Raw genomic sequence first — 22,494 nt, 5'->3', positions numbered from 1 at the left:
ATAATAGAATATTTATCCCAATAGTTGGTTTGCTTTACTAAATAGTTTCTTTTGTTTCATAACCAAATAACTCAAAATCCATTTTAGGCCCCGATCCTACAAATATAAATGGACTTTACACATGGGCAGTTCCAATGAAGTCAAGTAAGCCTGCTCACATATATAATGGTAATCATATGCGTAAATGTCTGCAGGATCTGGGCTTTAAGCTATACTGTCAAGTGATTAACTAGTCAACCACATTCTATGCTATTGCATTACTGAAAACCACTTCTGAAAACTGTAGACCCAATCCTGGTCATAGGCACCGACTCCGGGGCTGGAGCACCCACAAGAAAAAAAAAGTGGGTACTCAGCACCCACCAGCAGCCCTGCAGATCAGCTTCTCCTCTTGCCCACCACAATCAGCTGTTCAGCAGTATGCAGGAGGTGCTGGGGTGGGGGAGAGAGGAGCAGGGGCAGGAAGAGGTAGGGGGAGGGGTAGAGGTGGTGGCTTGGGAGAAGGGGGGAGGGGGAGTGGGAGTGGGAGCGGGGCCTGAGGCAGAGCAGGGTGTGTGTGTCAAGCACTCTTCAGGAACTCAGGAAGCTGGCGTCTCTGGTCCTGGTGCAAGTAAAATTACATTAGAGACCATTCAGAAGAAAGATTATTATACAATTTCATGGACTCTGACTTGTAAGTATAAATAAAACAGACTTGGAAAATGAATAATTTAGCAATTCAGAAATGCGATATCTAAAAGTTAAAGGAAAACACCGGACAATTAGGGATAACTTGGAGCCCAGGGCTTTAGCTATGTGAGAGCTAAGAGTTCATCAAATCAATAATCATAATGATGGAATGTTGAATCAAACATTTATCAAAAATGCAACCCTACGCAGATTTGAACTCAATACATCTGAAGAAGAATTTAGATCATTAATCCACTTTGATACATGCTTAGGCTAAGATACAGCTCTCATTTTGGCCACCGGCATGCTCCCATATATATATATTTTTCTTATTCATGCAGTATAAATACATGGAGAATAGGATAAAAGAATGGATGTACGTCTAGAAATTTCAAACAAAGGGCCCATCCTCACCATGCGACTGAGTGCACAGTGCATTCATTAGATGACACTTTGCTCAAAGGTTCTCACTTGCAAATTTTGAGGAATGCAGACTTTGTTTACTGCATTTTGCCTCTTCAACAGCAATGCAAGAAAATGAAAGAATAAACCACTCAAATGTCCTGTGTTCTGCTACTTCTCCATAAACACAGGACACTCACTAAAATAATGGAAGACTGAAGGCCAAGTGCCAACTCATGTGGACATGGCTTCCTTCCCTATTCCCCTGAGCAGCGGCGGCTCCAGGCACCAGCGCTCCAAGCATGTGCCTGGGGTGGCAAGCTGCGAGGGCGGCAGTCAGGCAGCCTTTGGTGGTGTGCCTGCAGGTGGTCTGCTGGTCCTGCAGATTCGGTGGCAATTTGGGACCGGGGACCTCCAGCAGGTGCGCCGCCGAAGGCAGTCTGCCTGCTGTGCTTGGAGAGGCAAAAAAACTAGAGCCGCCCCTGGCCCTGAGTGAGTAGGTGCTATATGAGGCTATCTGAGCCAAGGGAAGTTGGGCCCAGTGTTTAAGGGACAGAAGGGGATTCTGCATCCTCCACATAGGTAGAAACCATGAAGCTGCTCAGGAAGTAGGAAACTCAACCCCCTTTCCACCTCTAAGCAGCCTTTTGTAGATCTTTCACCAGCTTTCAGAAGAGGCATGTTCCAGTTAGCACCACTGCTGTGACGGGGTTGGGTGATGGAAAACCCACTCCCCCTTCTGACATTCCCCACCTAATCACTATTGGGCGAGATGAGGTATTTTGAACCCCATGGCCAAGTTGCGAGTCTGGTTAAAAGCTCTGTTTTGTAGCTTGTCACTAGTAGGGTTGCCAGTTTTGGTTGGGCATATTCCTGGAGGCTTCATCACATGGCATAATAGTTAATTAAAAATTAATTTTACTTCCTGGAGACTCCAGGACAATCCTGGAGGCTTGGCAACAACAGTCACTAAGATTTTTCCTTGCAGCTATGCAGCATATTCAGTCAGCTGGAAGGCAGCCTGTGCCTCTTTGGCATCATCCCACTGTCCTGACCATGTCACTGACAGTCAGGGTGGTTACATCACAGACATTTTTGGTAAGGAGGACTGGAGCTGGGTGGCCATGTATATGTTATACAACTCTGCTCAGAGGTTGACTTCCCTTGGAATAGGACCACCCATGGGGCTACATGCTGTGCATATGCCTTGGGAAAGGACTCAGTCCAAAGTGATTAGGGCTGAGCGAAAGCATATGCAGCCAACAGCATTGCAGGGCTTAGTATTAGCGGGACAGACTGATCCATTTTGAGCCCGTTACAACTACTTGCAGTTCTTTTTCGCTCACATGGTTTCAAGTCGCTCCCTAGACTTTAAGCCTGAATCAAACTGTTAATGTCTAAGAGACATTTATGATAAATTCCCCAGTACTTAGCTTCTATCTAACAGTACAGGTCTTTCTTCTGCAGGAGGGGCCTGGTCCTGCTTTCATCAAATTCAATGACAAAACTCCCATTAAATTGAAAGGCAGCAAGATGAGGCCCTATAACTCCAGTGACTGGAAATGATTCAGCTTGGGGCTTGACTGGAATTGAATGCTGTCCAAGTTGATTCACGTCTCCTGAAATTCTTTGGTTTTGTTTGTGGTAGCATGGCTAGTTTGCCATTTGTCAATAATATACAATTTGTACAAGAATATGCTAACGCTTCATGAAATTTAAATGTTACTTTTGATTATTCCAGAGTAGAAAGCTGCAGTTAGAGTTATGAAGTGGCATTTATCGTAGGAGTTTGCAGTCTTAACACTGAGCAAATCCCTGTGTGCCACTGCCTATGAACAAACAGGCTGAATGGGTTGGTTCCATTGTAATGTAGGTTCTGCTGGGGCTGTGAGCTCTGAGTATGGCCAGTGGGGAGCCGACCTGTCTCTGATCCCTGATGTGTAAGCGGAGTGCTGCTTTTACAGCCCTTCAGCTGCACAGTGTACTTTCTCCCACAGAGACAGCCACAGTGGCTAGTACTGAAAGGGGATAGGACTATGGCCCCACTTCATTCCCACCTACCTCTTGGAAGACTACCACACCAGGGGCTCCTACCAGGGACCGATCTCCTTACTTAGGCCAAGGTGGAGACTGATGTTCTGGGCAGCCCCAAGGAGCTATTGGAGGCTTTTAAACTGATTCTGAGGGAAGCCCACTTCCGGGAGGGCTATGTCATGTGTGCAGTCACCTAGTATTTGCTCTCTCTAGCAGGAGTGAATGTGACTCCACCACACCCTGCAATATAGTGGGGGAGGACCCTTTGCACACCCCCAAAAAGGCCAGCAAGAATCAGTTGAATTTCCCTGCAGAAATATTTCCATATGTGACAGTTTTATTCATAGGTGAATCAGTGCCTCTCCCACCTTCACTGGTTGATTTTAGTCTTTTACTGTAATCTCTTTTTCCAAACAGCATTCAATCCTGCAACCTTTACCCACAAGAGTAGCCCTGCCTTCAATAGGGTTATTTACATGAGTAAGGGGTACCGCTGAGAGCAAAGGCTTGCCATATTTTTTACTAATTTAGAAGGCAACAACAAATTTACAGAGATGTTTTCTGCTGGGTTCCATTCAAATTATTTGCCATCAAATGTGAAAGCCATCCAGGATATTTAATTTTAGAAAGGTAATTGGCACATTTTTATGACTTATTTTTTTAAGAGTTGTTTAATTTATTTCTATAGAGACATAATTCCAAACCCTTATGTAGCAGTCACATACAGCACAGATTTAAAAAATACCTGTTCCAAAATTGTGTTTATTCTCTCTACTTCACAGTCGATTAAGTATCTTTTTTCCTGTCGTCTGTCCATTTCCTCTATGATTCTCCTAAATTCCTGAACGTCCTTTATACTTCCCACAGACCTGGCTGTCACTTGCCAGTTGTTTTGTACTGCTGCTTCCATAATTGCCTGAAGAATGGAAAATCCTAGAGGGGAGAAAAATACAATGCAATTGTTTACTGAAAAAAACTGGTTTAAATATGTGAGAACAGGTTAAAAATTATATTGTCTGAAAAGAAATATAGTAGATAGTAGCCTGCAATCAGTTTATGACCTCAATGACAAGATGGTAGGGAACAAATTGTGCTTTCTGTTACCCTGGTGTCAATTCTGAGCAGCAACATTGATTTTAGTAGAATTATTCCAGAAACAAATCACTGAGAGTGAGAGCTGGCCTAACAGCTGTGATGGCCTGACCTGGCTTGTTTGTGGTTTTATTAGGGTCCATGCCAGCTAAGGGTGTGACCCTGCAGTCCTCACACAGGCAAAACTCTCATCGGATTCAGGAGATGGACAGAATCTAATGGGAGATTTGCCTGAACAGAAACTACAAGAATGGATCATTAATTGGTACAGACCCAACCATTGCATACAAGAATGCCAACTAAATCATCGAGCTGGCTACTGGAGACATGTACTGTAGAGCATATTTACTGATATTCACTTTTATTTCAAGAAATATTTTTAAATATGGAACGCAATAGTATTAACTACACTTTTAAAGCTTATATTAAGGTAACATTGACTCATTCAGCAGCCTCAACAGAGCAGCAAAGCAGCATGAAATGAACAAAGAGCTGCACAGTGGGAAATTTATGCAAGCAAACTGCAGTTCATTCCTTGCGCACAGCTGTGACAGGGCTGCAGACAAACTTGAGCAAAGAGCCGTGAGCTAACTGTAATGAAGCTGGGAAGGGAAATCTCCTCCCCAAAGGTAGCTTATGTGGGAGCCCGGGGGCACTGATTTGTATTCCTTGTGTTGCAGCATTTAGTTTGTGTTTACTGACCCCCTTTTTCAGGAGGTTGAGACTGTAGGATATTTTCAATTATTTCCTATTTAGAAGAGTTCAATTCAGATAGCATAGTTCACCTACTTGACAACTCAGTGTACCTACTTGGGTTCTAATCGAATGCATCCATTTCAGTACAGAAACGTGCGAGTGGAATGTTTCTATCTAAATAATTTATTCATAAATTATTGAATTAAAAATTTATTTACACTTTGGAGTCCTTATTCATAGTCCTACTTTAGAAGCACAGAAGTACTTCATGTATATTCTACACACACACATATACACATTTGCTAGGTTTAATTATTTATATTTTAACATGGAAATTTATTAGTATTTTATGGCAAACTCCCTCACCTGTTTTTGAGACTGACAATCCTTGAGATACACACAGGAACAACTCACTGAAAGATCTGAACTATCCCAGTTGCTATTCTGAGCTCAAATCTGAGATTTCATTTTAAGGGTGTTTTTTATACTAAATAATTAGGACAAAGAGTCCGATCTCATTTACGCTGGTGTAAATTTGCAACAATGCCACTGACATCAATGGAGAGTCTCTGGATCATTACTGGTGTAGCTGAGGGCAGAATCTGACCTCTGTTGCTCGAGCTATACCCTAACAGAGCCTGCATGTAGAGCATTAGTAGAACTTTTCATGAGGCTTCCCACCTCCTTTCAAAGTGCCCACACTGGCTACCTAAAGCACTTGAGTATTATTGGTTTTCCTTTGTATGGATGCATGTTATTGTCTTGTCAAAGGTGGTGACAATTTATACATGCTCTGGCCGGGAATCTTTTCTGGCATCCCCCTCCCACTGACACTATTAAAAGAGAGGAATTTACATATCTATAGTATGATAAACTCAGTCTTCCTCAACATCATATTTTACAAAGATGGCTGTGATGTCTCAGAGAGTGAGATTTCACTGGAAACAGGAGGAAGTTCACATATAAGACTGAGGCCTGGTCTACACTGAGGGTGAGGGGGAAGGAAATCGACCTAAGATATGCAACTTCAGCTACGAGAATAGCATACCTGACGTTGACGTATCTTAGGTTGACTGACCTTGCGTCCTCATAGTGCGGGGTTGACTGCCGTTGTTCTCCCATCGATTCCACTTCGCCTCTCACCACAGTGGAGTATAGGAGTCGACGGCAGAGCAATCGAGGATCAATTTATTGCATCTACATGGGACACGATAAATCGATTCCCGATAGATCGATCACTAACTGCTGATCCAGTGGGTAGTTTGACATACCCTGGAAATGCAAATACAGTTAACAGGAATCTACAAAAGCTTTGTATGTAAAGATTTGCTTTTATAATATTTGTTTCTACTAAATAAGAACTATTTGCACCTACCTTTCTGCTTTACATCATTCACGTGTAAATATAAATCTTGTGCTTGCGCTAAACTAATAATAAATTGGTCCACAATCTTTAGAAATCTTCCAGTCAAAATGTACTAATAGTTTCAGTTTATGAACATTCTGATCCCATATGGAAGCCTGCAAGAAATGGCATTCCTCTGTCTTTTTGCAAATAAAGATACACAAATGCTTATGGATAGTCCCAAAGAAATAAGCTGAAAATAAATACATAGGAAAGAAGGTACTTTACTACACTCTCAAAGTAATGCACACTGGAAAACATAATCCCAACTATACATACTAAATTATGGGATCTAAATTACAACTCAGGAAAGAGATCTTGGAGTTATTGTGTATAATTCTCTGAAAACATCTGCTCAATGTGCAGCAGCAGTTAAAAAAGCTAATCGAATGTTAGGAATCATTAGGAAAGGAATCGATAATAAGAGAGAAAATATCATAATGCCACTATTTAAATCCATGGTCTGCCCAAACCTTGAATAGTGTTTGTATTTCTGGTTGCCCCATCTCAAAAAAGACATATTAGAACTGGAAAAGATACAGATAAGGGCAACCAAAATGATTAAGGGTATGGAACAGCTTCCATATGATCAGAAATTAAAAAGACTGGGAGTTTTCAGCTTGGAAAAAAGAAGGATAAGGAGGGAATGATAGAGATCTATAAAATCATGACTGGTGTGGAGAAAGTGAATTAAGGAAGTGTTATTTACTCCTTCACATAACAAAAGCACCAGTCAACCAATGAAATGAATAGGCAGCAAGTTTAAAGCAAACAAAGGAAGTACTTCTTCACATAATGCATAGTCAACCTGTGGATCTTGTCGCCATGGGACGTTGCAAAGGCCAAAACTATAATGAGATTCAAAACAGAATTAGATACATTCGTGGAGGATAGGTCCATCACTTGCTATAAGCCAAGATGGTCAGGGATGTAACCCCATGCTCTGGAAGTCCCTAGCCTCTGAGTGCCAGCAGCTGGGAATGGGCGCCAGGGGATGGATCACTTGATGATTATATGTTCTATTCATTCCCTCTGAAACACTTGGCATGGGCCACTTTCAGATGACATGATACTGGTTTTACCAGTACGGCTGTTCCTATGTTCACATTACCCATACAGTTTGGTCTCTGCACTTCCTGGTTCCAGATGAAGTTCTATTAGGTCATATTTGACTTAATCAAAATCAGGATATCTCACAAGAAAGCCCTTTCATGTGCGGTATACCCACGTGTGTGTGTGTGCACATGCGTGTTTTGTCCAGCAGTTGCTATTTCAAAGAAGAGCGAGGAGTGGGGAGGGTTATTCAACAACTTTTCTCCGATACATGTAAACATAATCAATTACTCACAGCATGAAAGAATTCCATGGACTCCCCACCACTCCTGTATCCATTACGAACTGTTTCTCCTTATATTCAAGTACTTCTATGGCAATACCCCCCCTCTGCCTTCATGATCGCATCTCTCCATACTTCCCATGAGTTCTCTCTGTGCTTTGCCATTTGTGTCCTCTTCTTGGTCCTTCTCTTCCACATCTCATTCACAAATTATCATTTGCTCCTCCACTTCCCCCCACCTGACTGAGTCTCCATTGCTTTATAGAAATAGCACAAAACCCACCTCTTCTACATTTTCAAGAAATCATCAGCCAATTCCCTGAAAACACAGCATTCACTATTCCCTACCCTGCAGCATTTCTCTATGACTACTGTCTTCGGCAGCATCTTACTGCAATGTACATTCTTAGCCATTATGAGATATTTGCATGAACAACATGTTCTCAACTTCAGTTGTACTCTAACCTTATGGATGCTGCTATATTTAGCAGCAGGGCTATTTTTAAAAAGGTTTTCCTCGTTTTTCTTATTTCAGACTCTGAGTGTTTCTTTGTTTAACTTAGCAACAGTAAAAATGTGATTGTCTATGGGGATCTCTCTGTTAGGGAGTGAATGGGGAAATGTCACTCCCAGTTCCTTGCACATCCATGAGTGAGCCAGTGTAATCACAGTTTCCCTTCCAGATAAATCTATTTTAGTGTGAGTGTTTCTCATATAACAGAGTGCAGGTGTATAGCTCTCATGAATGGCTCTAATTCTGTGAACCCCAGAAGGAAGCCAGCCAGCTACAGGGTGACTTGCTCAGTTTTAGTAGCAAAAGTCCTGTGGCACCTTATAGAATAACAAACGTATTGGAGCATGAGCTTTCGTGAGTGAATATATGCATCCAATGAAGTGGGTATTCACCCATGAAAGCTCATGCTCCAATACGTCTGTTAGTCTATAAGGTGCTACAGGACTCTTTGCTGCTTTTACAGATCCAGACTAACATGGCTACCCCTCTGATACTTGCTCAGTTTTGTGGCTATTGGTATGGTAGGCATTGGGTCACGCTCATAAGTAGCTAAGAGGCAAGTAGTGTTTCCAGTTCAGTTCAGGTCAAGGAGCAAGCTATTTGGGAAAGGTTTTGTTGAAAGTAAATATGAGCCAAGCTAAGAGAAACTAATGGAGGGGAGGGATAGCTCAGTGATTTGAGCATTGGTCTGCTAAACCCAGGATTGTGAGCTCAATCCTTGAGGGGGTCGCTTAGGGATCTGGGGCAAAAATCAGTACTTGGTCCTGCTAGTGAAGACAGGGGGCTGGACTCAATGACTTTTCAAGGTCCCTTCCAGCTCTATGAGATAGGTATCTCTCTCTTTCTCTAAATATATAATACTCTTGTAGGTGACTGTGACAGGGCATGTTTTTAAAATTTGTTCACTGATACCACTACTAAGTCCTACATCAGAATGATCCTCTAACTCAGACTGAAGCTTAACATTCAAATCAGCCAATGTCAGGATGCTTCCGCTGGTTCTAAAGATATTGGTGATATCCAAAATCGAATCCTTGTCATTATCAACTGAATGAGCTGGAGGCAAAGGCAGAAGTAGCCTTTCTTACAAACTGAATAAAACAAACATAAGCAGCCAGATTCCTAGTCAGCAAAAGCATTTAGGCATGTGCTTATGTGGTTTGCTGAAACAGGACCCCAAAAAGATACAGCAAAGGCCAGGAATGGATAATCTGCCACTACAGCTGTCTATGCATTTTAAATAGTCCAGAGGTCTCCATCAGAGCTGACCTTCTGCACTTTTCAGTGCTGCAGCCACACTTCCTTCTCTGGCCAATTAAAACACAAAGAAAACCAGTATCTTCACTCTTCTAAAGGGAAAGCAGAAACTGTATTTTAGCTGTTATGAACCATCCCTTCTGAGATGGGTGTTTCTCAGCCATTGCTCTTGTCACAGATAAAGATGACATTTCACCCACTTCCATCAGTTTACCAAAGCATGTGAGTCTCTTTCCCAAATCCAGCTAAGCAAAAATCTTCTGCTTGAACAGCTTATTCAACCAGATGGAATTTCACATACTACATGATTGAACTTGATCCGATAGCAATGACCACTGAAAAGAGCATATACAATGGTATCATGGAGGGTATTTTTCTTCTTTCTGCCCAGTGGACCATACTGGAACATCTCTATTATAGCACAAAACTCTTTATGATTGGCACCAAAGAAATTAGTGCAAACATCAATTTAAATCACGGATCCTCTTCATGGACAATATAAGGGAAATCCTAGATCTCAGAAATGGAGCGTTAAATTGCAATCTCTTTTTCTTCTGTGTTGGTAAGGGCTAGGGATTTTTTAAAGGGACATATTTTCAGATGGGAAACATGAATACAACGTGTGTGGGCCAGAAAAATGAATTTGCGTACAAATCTGATTTGCATGCACAATTGGTTACCTAGAGATGAAGAACTATGATTTGGGTCCACAACTGAACTGCAGGCACCCAAATGCGGACCCATAATCGGCAGATGTAGACTGAGCCACAGAAATGAGGCCACCCTTGTGAAAGTTTCCCCTTAATGTCAAATATGAACTTTATGATGTTTATTTACACCTAAAATCTACTCAGAGCGCTAGAAGTTTAGCTGCATTTAGATATTCTGGTTACTTACTTCTGAACCCAGCACTAGTTTAAACACCAATAAGGAACAGCATGTATCTAGTATTGTTAGACCCGAGGAAAATAATGCATGTGTCAGAACAGAGGAGAAAGGGGAGGTGTGTTTTGCATACAGAAGGCAAAAGGAAAAGGTAATATAAGTTTACATACTTCATGTATGTTTAAAGGAGTAGAACAAGCAAGGGATCTCTGCCAAGCTGTACACTAATACGAGTCTCAGCAAATACCTAGGCCCTGCAGTGCTCTTTTATTCTAATTACAATTACTTAACTCCACAGCTTGAATTACTAAATGAAAAATGGAATAATCTCATTTCAGCTGTTTCTTACCTGGTCATTTGAAATGCACCAATAACTTGCATATGGTAGACCATGTGCTGCTATTCTGATGTCACACAAAGCTCTAGAACGGGAAGCATATAAACCCTTATGTTATCTTTTTCTTTCACCTTCTGTACCACTAATTTATTATTCCCCCTATTGTTTCTTTCATCACAAATTACATTATTGTCTGGGTCATCCATAAACACAACAATCCTCACACACAGATATTCCAATTTGGATGAGTGAAAGTGAACCTGCCTTGCCTTGTCAGCTGAAAGTTTACAGGAACCATCTGGTCTGCATTTGTTCAGGAAGGGATATAGCTAAACGCGCAGGATTTCAGATCCACAGCATGGAATGGTGTGTGTAAAAAAAGAAATCTGGATGCTCAAAAGTCACTATTTCTTACTGACTGCCGCTCACTTTAATCTGCATTTTTTGATAATACAGGGCCTAAATCACCATTGCATTACTCCAGATTTAAGTCAGTGCAATACCAGTGCTTCCAGTGGAGCTGCACCAATATAAACTAGAGTGATACAGAAGAGAATCAGGCCCAAAGACTGTAAGGATCAAGGCCAGATGAAGATGTAACTGGCCTTGTCATTTGGATACAACTCTCATGCTGGTGGGAAAATGTGGAACAAGCCACTTTTGGTCTCATGCTAATGGAAATATATTTATATCTTGAAACCATGTTATGATCCAGGATTTATGAAAGGGGCGAATCCAGGTTTTTATCTTTGCCATGGGATTCTTCATTTTAAATGTTTTCAAGGGCATATTAATGGTCGAGTAATTTATAGTTTTCTGAATGCAGGTTGGAATAATCCAGGCTGGGAGACTCTTTGAAACCAGACTCTGTTAGTTGTGTTTGAGGGAAAAACACAACAAAACAAGCAGGTAATGACTGCCCAGGGAAGACAGCAGAAGTAGCACAGGAAACCAGTGAAGGAAATAATAATATATGTTGAGAAGTGACAGAAGGTGAAGAGCGCTGTGCTATCCAGTGGGCAGGGGCTGTAGGGTATTCCCAGAGTACTTACTGCCAAGAATGTTGACAACTCTTGAAACTGATGCTAACAGAAAGCTGGCAGAGGGAGCATTAAGGGCATTCTGTCACTGGAGGATGCCGAGGTCTGGAAGCCATGGGCTTCGAGGTAGTGGAGAACAGCCTTCCCAAAGGGAAAGCCATTGTAAATGTGAAATATTAAATGTTAAAGCTTCTTTAGCCTAATAAAATTAATTAAATTTGCAGCCGTTAACGTTCCAAATAAAAATAGATTAAAAGAACATTGTTTAAATCAGAGGAACCTTTATCTAGCAAATCTTAGGATGAGCTCAGGACTCTGTCTCCCTTCAGCAAAAGAGAATGATGTTACAAAGTCCTGAGTAGTGCAATAAAGACAATTGCCTACAATGCACAGCAGAATACCAAACTTTGGAATTCAAATCCAGCAATATTCCTCCCCAACCACAGATTTATTTGTGTGTCCTTAATTCTGCACTCAATCAGGCCAAACCACCATTGACATCAGGGAACTCAGAATAATGTATTATTGGGAAGCCAAAGGAGTGCTATACTGTAGCCATTTTGGAATGCATTTCCTTCAGCAGTTACGTACCTTTATCCGCACGTATCATTTGGCTGATACCAATGTGACCACAATGGGAATAAGGATTGAGAAAAGTGACTTGAGCAGGGCCTGTCATAAACAGATAGTTAAGGGTTAATGTCTCTTTTACCTGTAAAGGGTTAACAAACAGTGAACCTGGAACACCTGACAAGAGGACCAATCAGGAGACAAGATACTTGCAAATCTCGGTGGAGGGAAGCCTTTGTTTTGGGCTGTTTAGCGGGGTTTTTTGTTCTCTCTCTTGGGATTAAGAGAAGCCAGACATGTAACCGATTCCTCCCATCTTCTGAAACAGCCTATTCTGTTCAATTTAGTAAGTACCAGTTAGAAAGGTGGTTTAGTCCTTTGGATTGTTTTCTTTATTTGCAAATGTGTATTTGCTGGAAGGATTGTATCTCTGTTGCTGAAACTTGTATTTGTACTGGGGGGAGGATTCTCTCTCGTGTCTATAAGCTGAAAGACCCTGTAACATTTGCCATCTTGATTTTACAGAGACAACTTTTACTTTTTCTTTCTTTTATTAAAAGCTTTTCTTTTTAAGAACCTGACTGATTTTTTGGCTATCTTGTGTAAGACCCAAGGGGAGGGAGTCTGCACCACTCACCAGGGAATTGGTGGGAGGAAGGAAAGAAGGAGAGAGGAAAAGCCTGATTTCTCTCTGTGTTAAGATTACTGTCTCTCTCTCAGAGAGAGTCTGGGAGGGGGAGAGAAGGGGGAGAAGGTGAATTTCCTCTCTGTTTTAAGATTCAAGGAGTTGAATCAGAGGGATCTCCCAGTGTTACCCAGGGAGGGGAGAATCTGGGAGGAAGGAAGGAGGGGGGAATGGTTTATTTCCCTTTGCTGTGAGACCCAAGGGGTTTTGGGTCTTGGGATCCCCAGGGAAGGGTTTGGGGGCCAGAAAGTGCCCCAAAACACTATATTTTTGGGTGGTGGCAGCTCTATCACTTCTAAGCAAGTAATTAAGCTTAGGGGAGTTCATGCTGGTACCCCATCTTTTGGACGCTAAGGTTCAGAGTGGGGGTTCATACCGTAACAGGGCCCTATGTGTACTGTTTATCTGAAGCTAGCTTAGGGAAAGATCCTCAGGGAACAAGGCTCAATCATAGAATATCAAGGTTGGAAGGGACCTCAGGAAGTCATCTAGTCCAACCTCCCTGCTCAAAGCAGAACCAATGCTCACCTAAATCATCCCAGCCAGGGCTTTGTCAAGCCTGACCTTAAAAACCTCTAAGGAAGGAAATTCCACCACCTCCCTAGGTAACCCATTCCAGTGCTTCACTACCCTCCTAGTGAAAAAGTTTTTCCTAATATCCAACCTAAACCTTCCCCACTGCAAGTTGAGATCATTACTCCTTGTTCTGTCATCTGCTACCACTGAGAACAGTCTAGATCCATCCTCTTTGGAACCCCTTTCAGGTAGCTGAAAGCAGCTATCAAATCCCCCCTCATTCTTCTCTTCTGCAGACTAAATAATCCCAGTTCCCCCAGCCCCTCCTCATAAGTCATGTGCTCCAGCCTCCTAATCATTTTTGTTGCCCCCGCTGAACAGTTATTTAATTTTGGAACCAGGCTATGAGCTTGTCTAGTTGGAAGAAACAGGGAATGTCTTCATAATTTGTGGATACATTTCTGGAACAAGATCAGCTGTACAGATAAGACTTATTTAATTGTTATACCATTTTTCCCCTTGGGTCCTGAGACTGGAGAAGTCCATAAAGACTATAGTTTAGGTGGGCATAAAGCACAGCAGTTAAGCAGTAGAAACACAGTACAATGTAGAAATGTGCAGAAGATAAGAGAGGAAAATTTGGGAAGAAACTCTGCATGAAACGGCATCTTGGGTTTAGCTCATGACATTAACCTGCAAAGTACAAAATCAAAAGGGGGCAAAAATCCCTGGCTAGGGCTCAGCTGATGATGCTAATTACTACATCTAAAAGAATATATCTGACTGTGTTTATATATTTATCTAAGCACAAAGGGGATTAGGAATCATGCAGTTAGCAATTAACAGGCAGGAGCGGCGCCAGGATTTCTGGCGCCCCAGGCAGAATTCGGGGGGCAGCATTTTGTGCCCTCCCAGTTCCACTCCCATCGCGCCGCCGAAGGACCCTCTGCCGAAATGCTGCAGGTGACAGCGGCAGTCATTGAGCTGCTCAATTGCCTGCCGCTGTTTTCCGTAGCACATTGACAGAAGGTCCTTCTTCGGCAACAGGACTGGAACTGGAAGCTCCTGTGCGCCCCATGGGGAGCGCACAAAATGCCACCCCCCGAATCCTGGCACCATAGGCGACCGCCTAGGGTCGCCTAATGGAAGCACTAGCCCTGTTAGCAGGTTAGCAGATAACCTAGTCTGCTGCACAAGACAGCTGATCTGCACTGCAGGAAGAGTGGGTGCTCAAAGACAGGGCGTACAAAACCCCAAAGTAAGGTAGCTCTCAGTTGGGGACAGGATGCCACTGGCTTAGTAAGTGCCAAACGTATGGGGCCAGATTCATTCCAGGTGTAATTTTGCTGGTGGCAAAGGTATGACACCAGGGAGAAATTTAGCCTGTTGGTGAAAGATGAAAAACCACCACATTAATGAACCTTCGAGAGGTGTTTGAGTAGTAGGGTTTTGTTGTTGCTGTTTTTGTTAAACAATTGTGTTTAATAGATAGAGAGGGCTTGACTTTGCCTGGTCTCTGGAAGCGCAGGGCAGGACAGTTCAGTGGATCTCACCATCGCTCCATAAATACAAGAACTGTTCAGGGCAGTGCTGTTGCTGGCCTTTTATATGCAGAAGAGTGTGAGAGAGGCCATGGCTATTGCCCTTCTCCACACCAGTCAGCTCCCAGGGACTCCCGAAATGCCGTGCTTTCAAGGGCTCCTGTGGGAGCGTGGGCTCAATGGCACAGTTTAACCTGGCATCACATTATATGTACATTTCATGAGGACCTTCTTTGCACTCAGACACATAGAGGATATACTGCTAACAATAAAAAGGAGTGTATGTCATATCAGATGTTCTCCTGTCATTCAATATCAGAAATCCTTCACCTTATGATGAATAACGCTTGGCAGTTATGTAGTGTTAAATGGTGCACTTTAACTAATTTATCCTCACAGGTAGGAAAATATCATTTTCCAGATAATAAAACTGAAGCAGAATAGGAAAATGAATTGCCAAGGCTGTATAAGTGAAATGATAGCAAGGACAGGATTTGAACTCATGACCTTCTAATTTGTAATCCTGAGTTTATTTCATCAGAGCAAGCACTACTGTATAGTTGAAGGTTTTGCTGCTATTGTTTAAAGATCCATATATATCTGCTATAAACAGTATTGACACACCACGCACAGAAATGTTACAACAAAAGCACTGCCATATTGTCTTACAGAGAACATCTCTTTTATAAGCCTACTTAATGAAGAAAATACAATAGTAAGCTAGCAGTCAAACGAAATGGGATTTTGATTTTAAGATGTATTAGTTATTCTAAGTGAAAATAATACTCTCGCAGAATTAAAAATTAAGGTGCAGTGGAATGACCATCTGAGTAAGAGAGGGGGGAAAAAGACTTTCCTAAGATAATTATTATAATAGTTACTAATAGTAGCACCATAATGCATTCATTTTAAATAATGTACATGGAAAACTTTTATCCACCTATCAACAGCTGAGAGTTTCAAAACTGCAGAAACTTGACCCTAAATACTGCAGTTCTCATTTGAGGACCTAAAAATGTAATTTCAATGCATGCTGTAATCTTACAATTATTGATAACACAGATTAATTCCTTGTTGTCCCATGCATTGGTCCTTTTAGCAAGAGTGTGCACGCCTTCTCCTAAAAACATATATAGAAAGTAATGTTTAAATAACGATAAATATTATTCCTTTGAAGAAATATTCACAGGTGATTATAGTAATCGAACTGTGAATAGAAATAAATATTCATCGCAAATGTTAACGCAGTATGCCTTAGACAAATGTCATTTTAAAAAAGTCAAACTTTATGCTAGTTGGATTGTCCTCAAATACTGTAAAATTATTCTTGCTATCTGACCTTCAGTCAACCATGTTAGAAAATATTTATTTCTCTACCTAACTTTTATCAAAACTTTGTTTCTCAAATACCTGAGCAAATAACTCTTTTGCCTTTGAGAATTTTCATTAACAGATGCTTTCAAAGTCTGTCATCAGCATCTCACCCTTTAGTAACAAGAATTTTAATTGCCTTTGCATCTGGAATGTCTCATATATCAACATGTAAGTTAATTTCCTTTTATTTATTCTGAACACCAAAAAATGCAGTAATCAAATAGTGAGTGTTTTTTAATACTCTGAAATTTAAATGAGTTTTATGATAATATAAATGATAATTTATGAATCCTTACTCACATTCTGTATATGTGCATCCTCAGATTCACTCACTTTTGACATTTCACACTATTTTTGCTCATGGGCAGAGGCGAGAAGTGAGGATCTGGGATGGACAGCTATACCCACTCAGTTCAAACACTGTTCAGCATGCCACCTATAGAATCTCACTGACATTACAACCTGCTTTTCCATTGTGTGACTTTGGAGGCTTTCCTCCAAGCAATGATCCAGTTTGCGCCTCTGAGCTTACGATGCATGATGGGATCGCAACCCAAAACTATAGAATATACCACCAATGGGCTCAAGACAAATTGCTAGATGTATATCCAGCACTGAAAAGACAAATATATGGAAACACATTCTTCCCCCATTACAATCTTTTGATAGTAGATAGCTGATACATTATGTCACAAATCAGAGAGGAGTTTTGCAGTAGACCCCCCTTTCTTACTAACAAGCACATTACACATTTGCTACTTTATAAAATGCACCTATGACCCGGTTTTTTTTGTTTTTGTTTTTTGCAGCTCTTAAAGGAATGTTGACTATACAACTTTCATAACCTGACCCTCAAGTGGGGAAGAAGTCTGTTTCCAGCACAGACTGTGTTGCAAGTGAGACGTGAGAAAATTTCAGCATCAATACTTGTTAAGAGGAGATACGGATCTGACTTAAAAATTTGAGTGCGGATCTAGTTTTAAACCAAGTTTGGGTCTGTTCAGATCAGGAGGTTTGGTTTGGCAGATTATAAATATAGCAAAGTCTGGATGCAAATCCAGACTTCTCCACATAGTCCTGGGCTGATGGGATTGGAGGTTTTGGGCCATTCCTCAGTTACAGAGATTTAGCTGGCTGATGGGTATTTTTCAGCTGTGTTACACTATTCATTTCTGTGCCTTTTGAAATGATTTTTGTATGAACAAGGATCAAGGAACTCTGATGAATTAAAAATAAATTACAGTGCTGTCTGGGCTTAGAAAGAATTTGTCTAATTCATAGCCTGGATAAACCCTGGTTTAGAAATGCCATTGTGAGGGACTTTGTGAAGGAAACGAAATAGAATTGTGATAGCAATAAATAGGCCACTAGCAGTGACCTACACCAAAGACTCAACATTGCTTCGAATGAACATCTCAGACAATAACAGTGTTTCTACACATAAAATTGAATGGCTCAGTGATAAATCAGGCAGTTCATAATTATTAAAATTCTTCCCAATATTAGCACATAAGAAGTGAACACCATTATACCAGTAGGGTGATGAAGCAGTATCAACAAAAGGTCAGGAATTTTGCAAGAACTATTGGCCATTATATCTTAGTTAAGAGCTGCTGGATGAATACCAAATGACAAAACACTGAAAGCAGAAGAAAATGCACTCTTAGCCAGCAGGGGCGGCTCTAGACATTTCGCCGCCCCAAGCACGGTGGCATGCCGCGGGGGGTGCTCTGCTGGTCACCGGTTCCACCTACGGGAGGTCCACTGGAGCCGCGGGACCAGCGGACCCTCCGCCGGCATGCCGCTGAAGGCCGCCTGCCTGCCGCCCTCCTGGTGACCGGCAGAGCACCCCCTGTGGCATGCGTCCCCAAGCATGCGCTTGGCGTGCTCGGGCCTGGAGCTGCCCCTGTTAGCCAGGCATCTAATGAATAGTACATCAAAGAGTGGCAAAAGGATGTTTAGAATCCGTTGCAAGTCATAAGATGCTGGCTGGAATCTGGCCAAAAGCGTATTTGATTGTCAACTTCAAACATCAGTGGAGAGAATTTCCTTGTCCATACTGTATGATGGGGCAGTGCAATTCCTAACATGTAGTGTAAACTGTGCATAATAACCTGCCACGAGGAATATTCCTTTAAGAGTAATGGTTGGGATGTTTACATTAAGCGGAGATGGTTGGTAGGTTGAGTCTGCCTATTGCTGTTGTAATTTATCCTGGCACATTGTTGGAAGGTGAAACATTTGATCCTGTAAGAACGTAGAATGATCTGCTTGTTTTGGTTACACCAGTAAAAGCTACCTTAGAGGAACATTAATTTACACATCATTTGAGTGGTTAAGTCAACTTTGCATCCCGTGTCTCACTAACTGTTACAAAACAAAAAGAATGGACGTGGTGCGTAGGAATAAGTGTCTGTCTATTGCACAGTACTATCTTTACAACACACTTCAAAGATTATGATTGGACCATTGTACTAGATTCAATTATACCACTTTGCAAACTTTATGGAACTACATGGACTTGCTTCTGTACCAGTGAAGAGTATTCAAAAAAAGAGAATGAAACTAATAGCACATATTGATTTTTTTTAAAAGTCTATCTGTTATTCTGTAAAGATGTCAAAGAGCAAAAATGTAAAGATTACATTAGATACTGAGGGAAGGAAATCAATGCCTTCAAATATTATTGAAGTTCCTGATTGCCTTTTAAATTGCCCACAAACTTCTCAGATATGGGGTAACTTCACAGTGCACTGTGACTAAAGCTTTCAAAAGTGACTTAGGATACATCTAAACTGCAATTAAAAACACAAATCTGGCTTGCGCCAGCTGACTCAGGCTCATGGGGCTCAGGCAAAGGAGCTGTTTAATTGCAGTGCAGATATTCAGGCTCAGGTTGCAGCCCGAGCTCTGGGACCCCATGAGTGGGGAGGATCCCAGAGCTCGGGCTCCAGCCTGAACATCTACACTGCATTTAAACAGCCTCTTAGCCTGAGCCCAAGTCAGCTCACATGGGCTAGCCATGGGTGTCTAGTTGCAATGTAGATACATCCTTAAGCAAAAAGTCCCATTTTCAAAAGTTTCAATGGGTCCCAGGCAGCTAGGACAAGATTTTCAAAGGTATTTACTTACCTTCAGATGTAGATAGGCACCTAGTAGGATTTTTAAAAGCACCTAGATGCCTAACCTGCTTAACTCCCATTGATTTCCCTAGGAGACAGGCACCTAACTCATATCTAAATGAACACTTTGTTTATGGGAACATGGGTATAAATCCATCCCACATTAGCCAGCTGCACAGTAGGCTTGGAATGGGACTGCTGTGCTCTTGTACCCATGTTCGTGCCAGGTCTCATCAAGCTAGAGTGAGCATAAATAGCAGTGTAGCCATACTAGCGGCAGCAGAGGCCTGACTTAGCCATGCAAAAGATGTACCCCTCTGCAAACAGTGGGTACATACTTAGCAAGGCAAAGCAATGCCTCTCCTGTCATTACCCATGTGACTGCAGCTACACTGCTAGGTCCATGTGAGCTAGCCCAAGTATACGTACACACGCAGGGGAATTACACCCTTATCTCATAGTGTAGATGTAGCCTAAGCGTCCAGGTGAACCCTGCTGCTAGGCACCAAATGTTTCCTGGTGCTCTTTAATCCACTCCTGTTTCAAAGTAGGGGTAGGTCAAAGTGCAGAAGGGAACTTTCAGCGTGCAGCAGCCAGGGTCCACACTGACACTTCGTGCACAGCAGGCTAACGAGGGATAGATTTACACCCCAGCTTGCTGCAAACTAAGGCCATGTCCACACTACGAGTGCTACAGTGGCACAGCTATCTTGCTGCAACTATGCCACTATAATGCTGTAGAGTAGATCAGGGTGGGCAACTTGTGGCCTGCGGGCAGCACGCGGCCTGTCAGGTAATCTGCTGGTGGGCTGCCAGACAGTTTGTTTACATTTGCACACCTGCTCGCAGCTCCCAGTGGCTGCGGTTCACTGTTCCCGGCCAATGGGTCCCATTGGCCGGGAACAGGAAACCATGGCTGCGGGTGTGCATGCAAATGTAAACAAACTGTCTGGCAGCCTGGCAGTGGATTATCCTGACGGGCCGTGGGTGGCCTGCGAGCCGCAGGTTGCCCACCACTGCTGTAGATGCTTTCTTCAGCAACAGAAGTGGTTCTTCTGTCACTGTTTTTCTGTCACACACTCAGAGCAGTGCTAGCTAATTCTTCCACTAACCTAGTCATGTCTACACAGGGGGTTACGTTGGCGTAGCTATGGCACTCAGGGATGTGATTTTTTCCCCACTTCTGAACATCGCAGTTATGTCGACCAAGCTTTCAAGTGTAGGTGAGACATAAGTGCTCATTTAGACTAGACCGTAGTCACTTTTCAAAACAGTCAGTTTAGGTGCTTTTGAAAAGGCATATAGTCAGTGGGATGTTTTTACACTATCTGTCTAGAACAATGTATTGTTTATTGGTTATTTTACAACAGTGAGTTCACCAAGCTGCAGTCATGTACAGCGCACACAAGTTGTACAAGGACTGCCAAAATAAACAAGCTATAGCCATATCTGAGTGTGAATTTCAAATATCAGTATCTGAAGTCCACAGGGGCTGGGCTGGGGCAAGCATTCCTCCCCCCCACCCCACCAACCTCGGCATGCAGAGTGCAAAAACAGCTACACAATCATGGATCTGTTTTATGAAAGGAAAGACAGGGTTGCATCTTGGCTGCAATGCAAGTTCTTTATTTTTCTTGTTTTATTGCTCTCTGTTTCCTCAGAGTTATTTTTTAAAATTAGAGAGCTGTAACAAACATCCCTGGGACCGGTGAGACGGCACTCACATTACTTTAAGCTTCGCACCCAATTACTCTGCCAAGTGTTTACTGTTACTTGAAACATTTATATGCTATTTGAATATTCAATCCAAGATCCAGTGAAACAAAAGAACCATAGTATTTCATTTGTTATGATAGTGCAGCTCACGCATGACTACTCTCCCATCACTCCAAAGTACAATAAATCTAACTCTATGGTTACCAGTGCACAATGCTAAAATATGCAGCAAGCTTGGTATTAACTAGTCTGATGGAGAAATTATAGAGTGCAGTGTATGTGGAAATATAGATACAAACAGTGATTGATCTTATCACCATATTCATCCTTCTGGGAAGATTGTTACACATTTAATAAATTTGATGCATATACTATGGAAAGAGCATAACTGTTTTGCTCAAATTTACTCTCACATTAAAATATTTAATCTGATAATTCCTCCTTTTTTCCTGTTTGAGGTTTGGTCTTGTTTCCTCCCCCGCCCCCAGCCCCCTGCCAACCAAACAGAAAATGTTGTTCTTTTTACATTATCTCACTAGGATATTTACAGCTGTGCAGAAATGGAAGAGAAACTCAGATTGGTATTGCCCATGAGATAATAGAGTTGCCTACAAGAAAAATTCCATCTAAACTGACTAATTATTAACACACAGATGTACCTGGCTCAAACTATAATGCCTGTATTTACTCTTGGGAGTTTACTCTTGCACCCCCCCCACCCATGTTAACTCTCCTACGGCAGTAAAAGAATTGAATTGGTCTTCTTCCTTTTACAGGAAAAGGGCTATGGTTTCCGTTATAAAAAAGTAAATAATTTAAAATGCACATGCTCTAAATAGGATATATTTTTATCTCACAGTCTATCTATCATATCCACACAGTAGTTATCTCCCCACTCCACTACCGCAGGCCCTTTCTCTCAGATCTTTTGATTTAATTTTGCCTCTTGGTGCTTAAATCACTTGCCCATCGTTTTGAGCATGTACCAACTCCTCCTCCTCACTCCTTGAGACATTTAACTGGTCTGCCTTTTCTGCTCTGCCAGTGACTTCTAAGCCTTGATGCCCCCTTTATTCCCTTCTCTCCCTAATCCCTCTGCCATCTTCCCCACTGCTCCTAATGCTTTGTATGCCCTCTGCAAACCCACTCACTACACCTCCTCCTTCAGCTCATTCAAAGGCTGCATGTAGACTTGTCTTTGCCATCTCGCCTACAAGTGAGGAAGGATTAAAAAGAAAGTAAATGTTGACAGAACTATTGAAGGATTGTGTGTTAGACCCCGATCCAGCCAGGGACCTAATCA

At 42.0% G+C, this 22,494-nt stretch overlaps 1 protein-coding gene across 4 annotated transcripts in view; it reads right to left on the bottom strand.

Annotated features, from left to right (window-relative positions):
* Positions 1-22,494, bottom strand: part of GRIA3 (glutamate ionotropic receptor AMPA type subunit 3) — a 208,190-nt gene that overhangs the window by 117,090 nt on the left and 68,606 nt on the right. For all 4 annotated transcript variants that reach the window (XR_007775845.1, XM_050964485.1, XM_050964487.1 and 1 more), the window contains one exon: positions 3,851-4,038. Coding sequence is in view for 3 of the 4 variants with exons in the window: in XM_050964485.1 (XP_050820442.1) it covers positions 3,851-4,038 (188 nt within the window). In the remaining variant the exon portion in view is untranslated. The remainder of the gene's footprint in view (positions 1-3,850; positions 4,039-22,494) is intronic.

The sequence above is a fragment of the Gopherus flavomarginatus genome, chromosome 8 (assembly GCF_025201925.1).
Source record: "Gopherus flavomarginatus isolate rGopFla2 chromosome 8, rGopFla2.mat.asm, whole genome shotgun sequence".
Taxonomy (NCBI): domain Eukaryota; kingdom Metazoa; phylum Chordata; order Testudines; family Testudinidae; genus Gopherus; species Gopherus flavomarginatus.
This window is presented reverse-complemented; position numbering and strand designations above follow the sequence as displayed.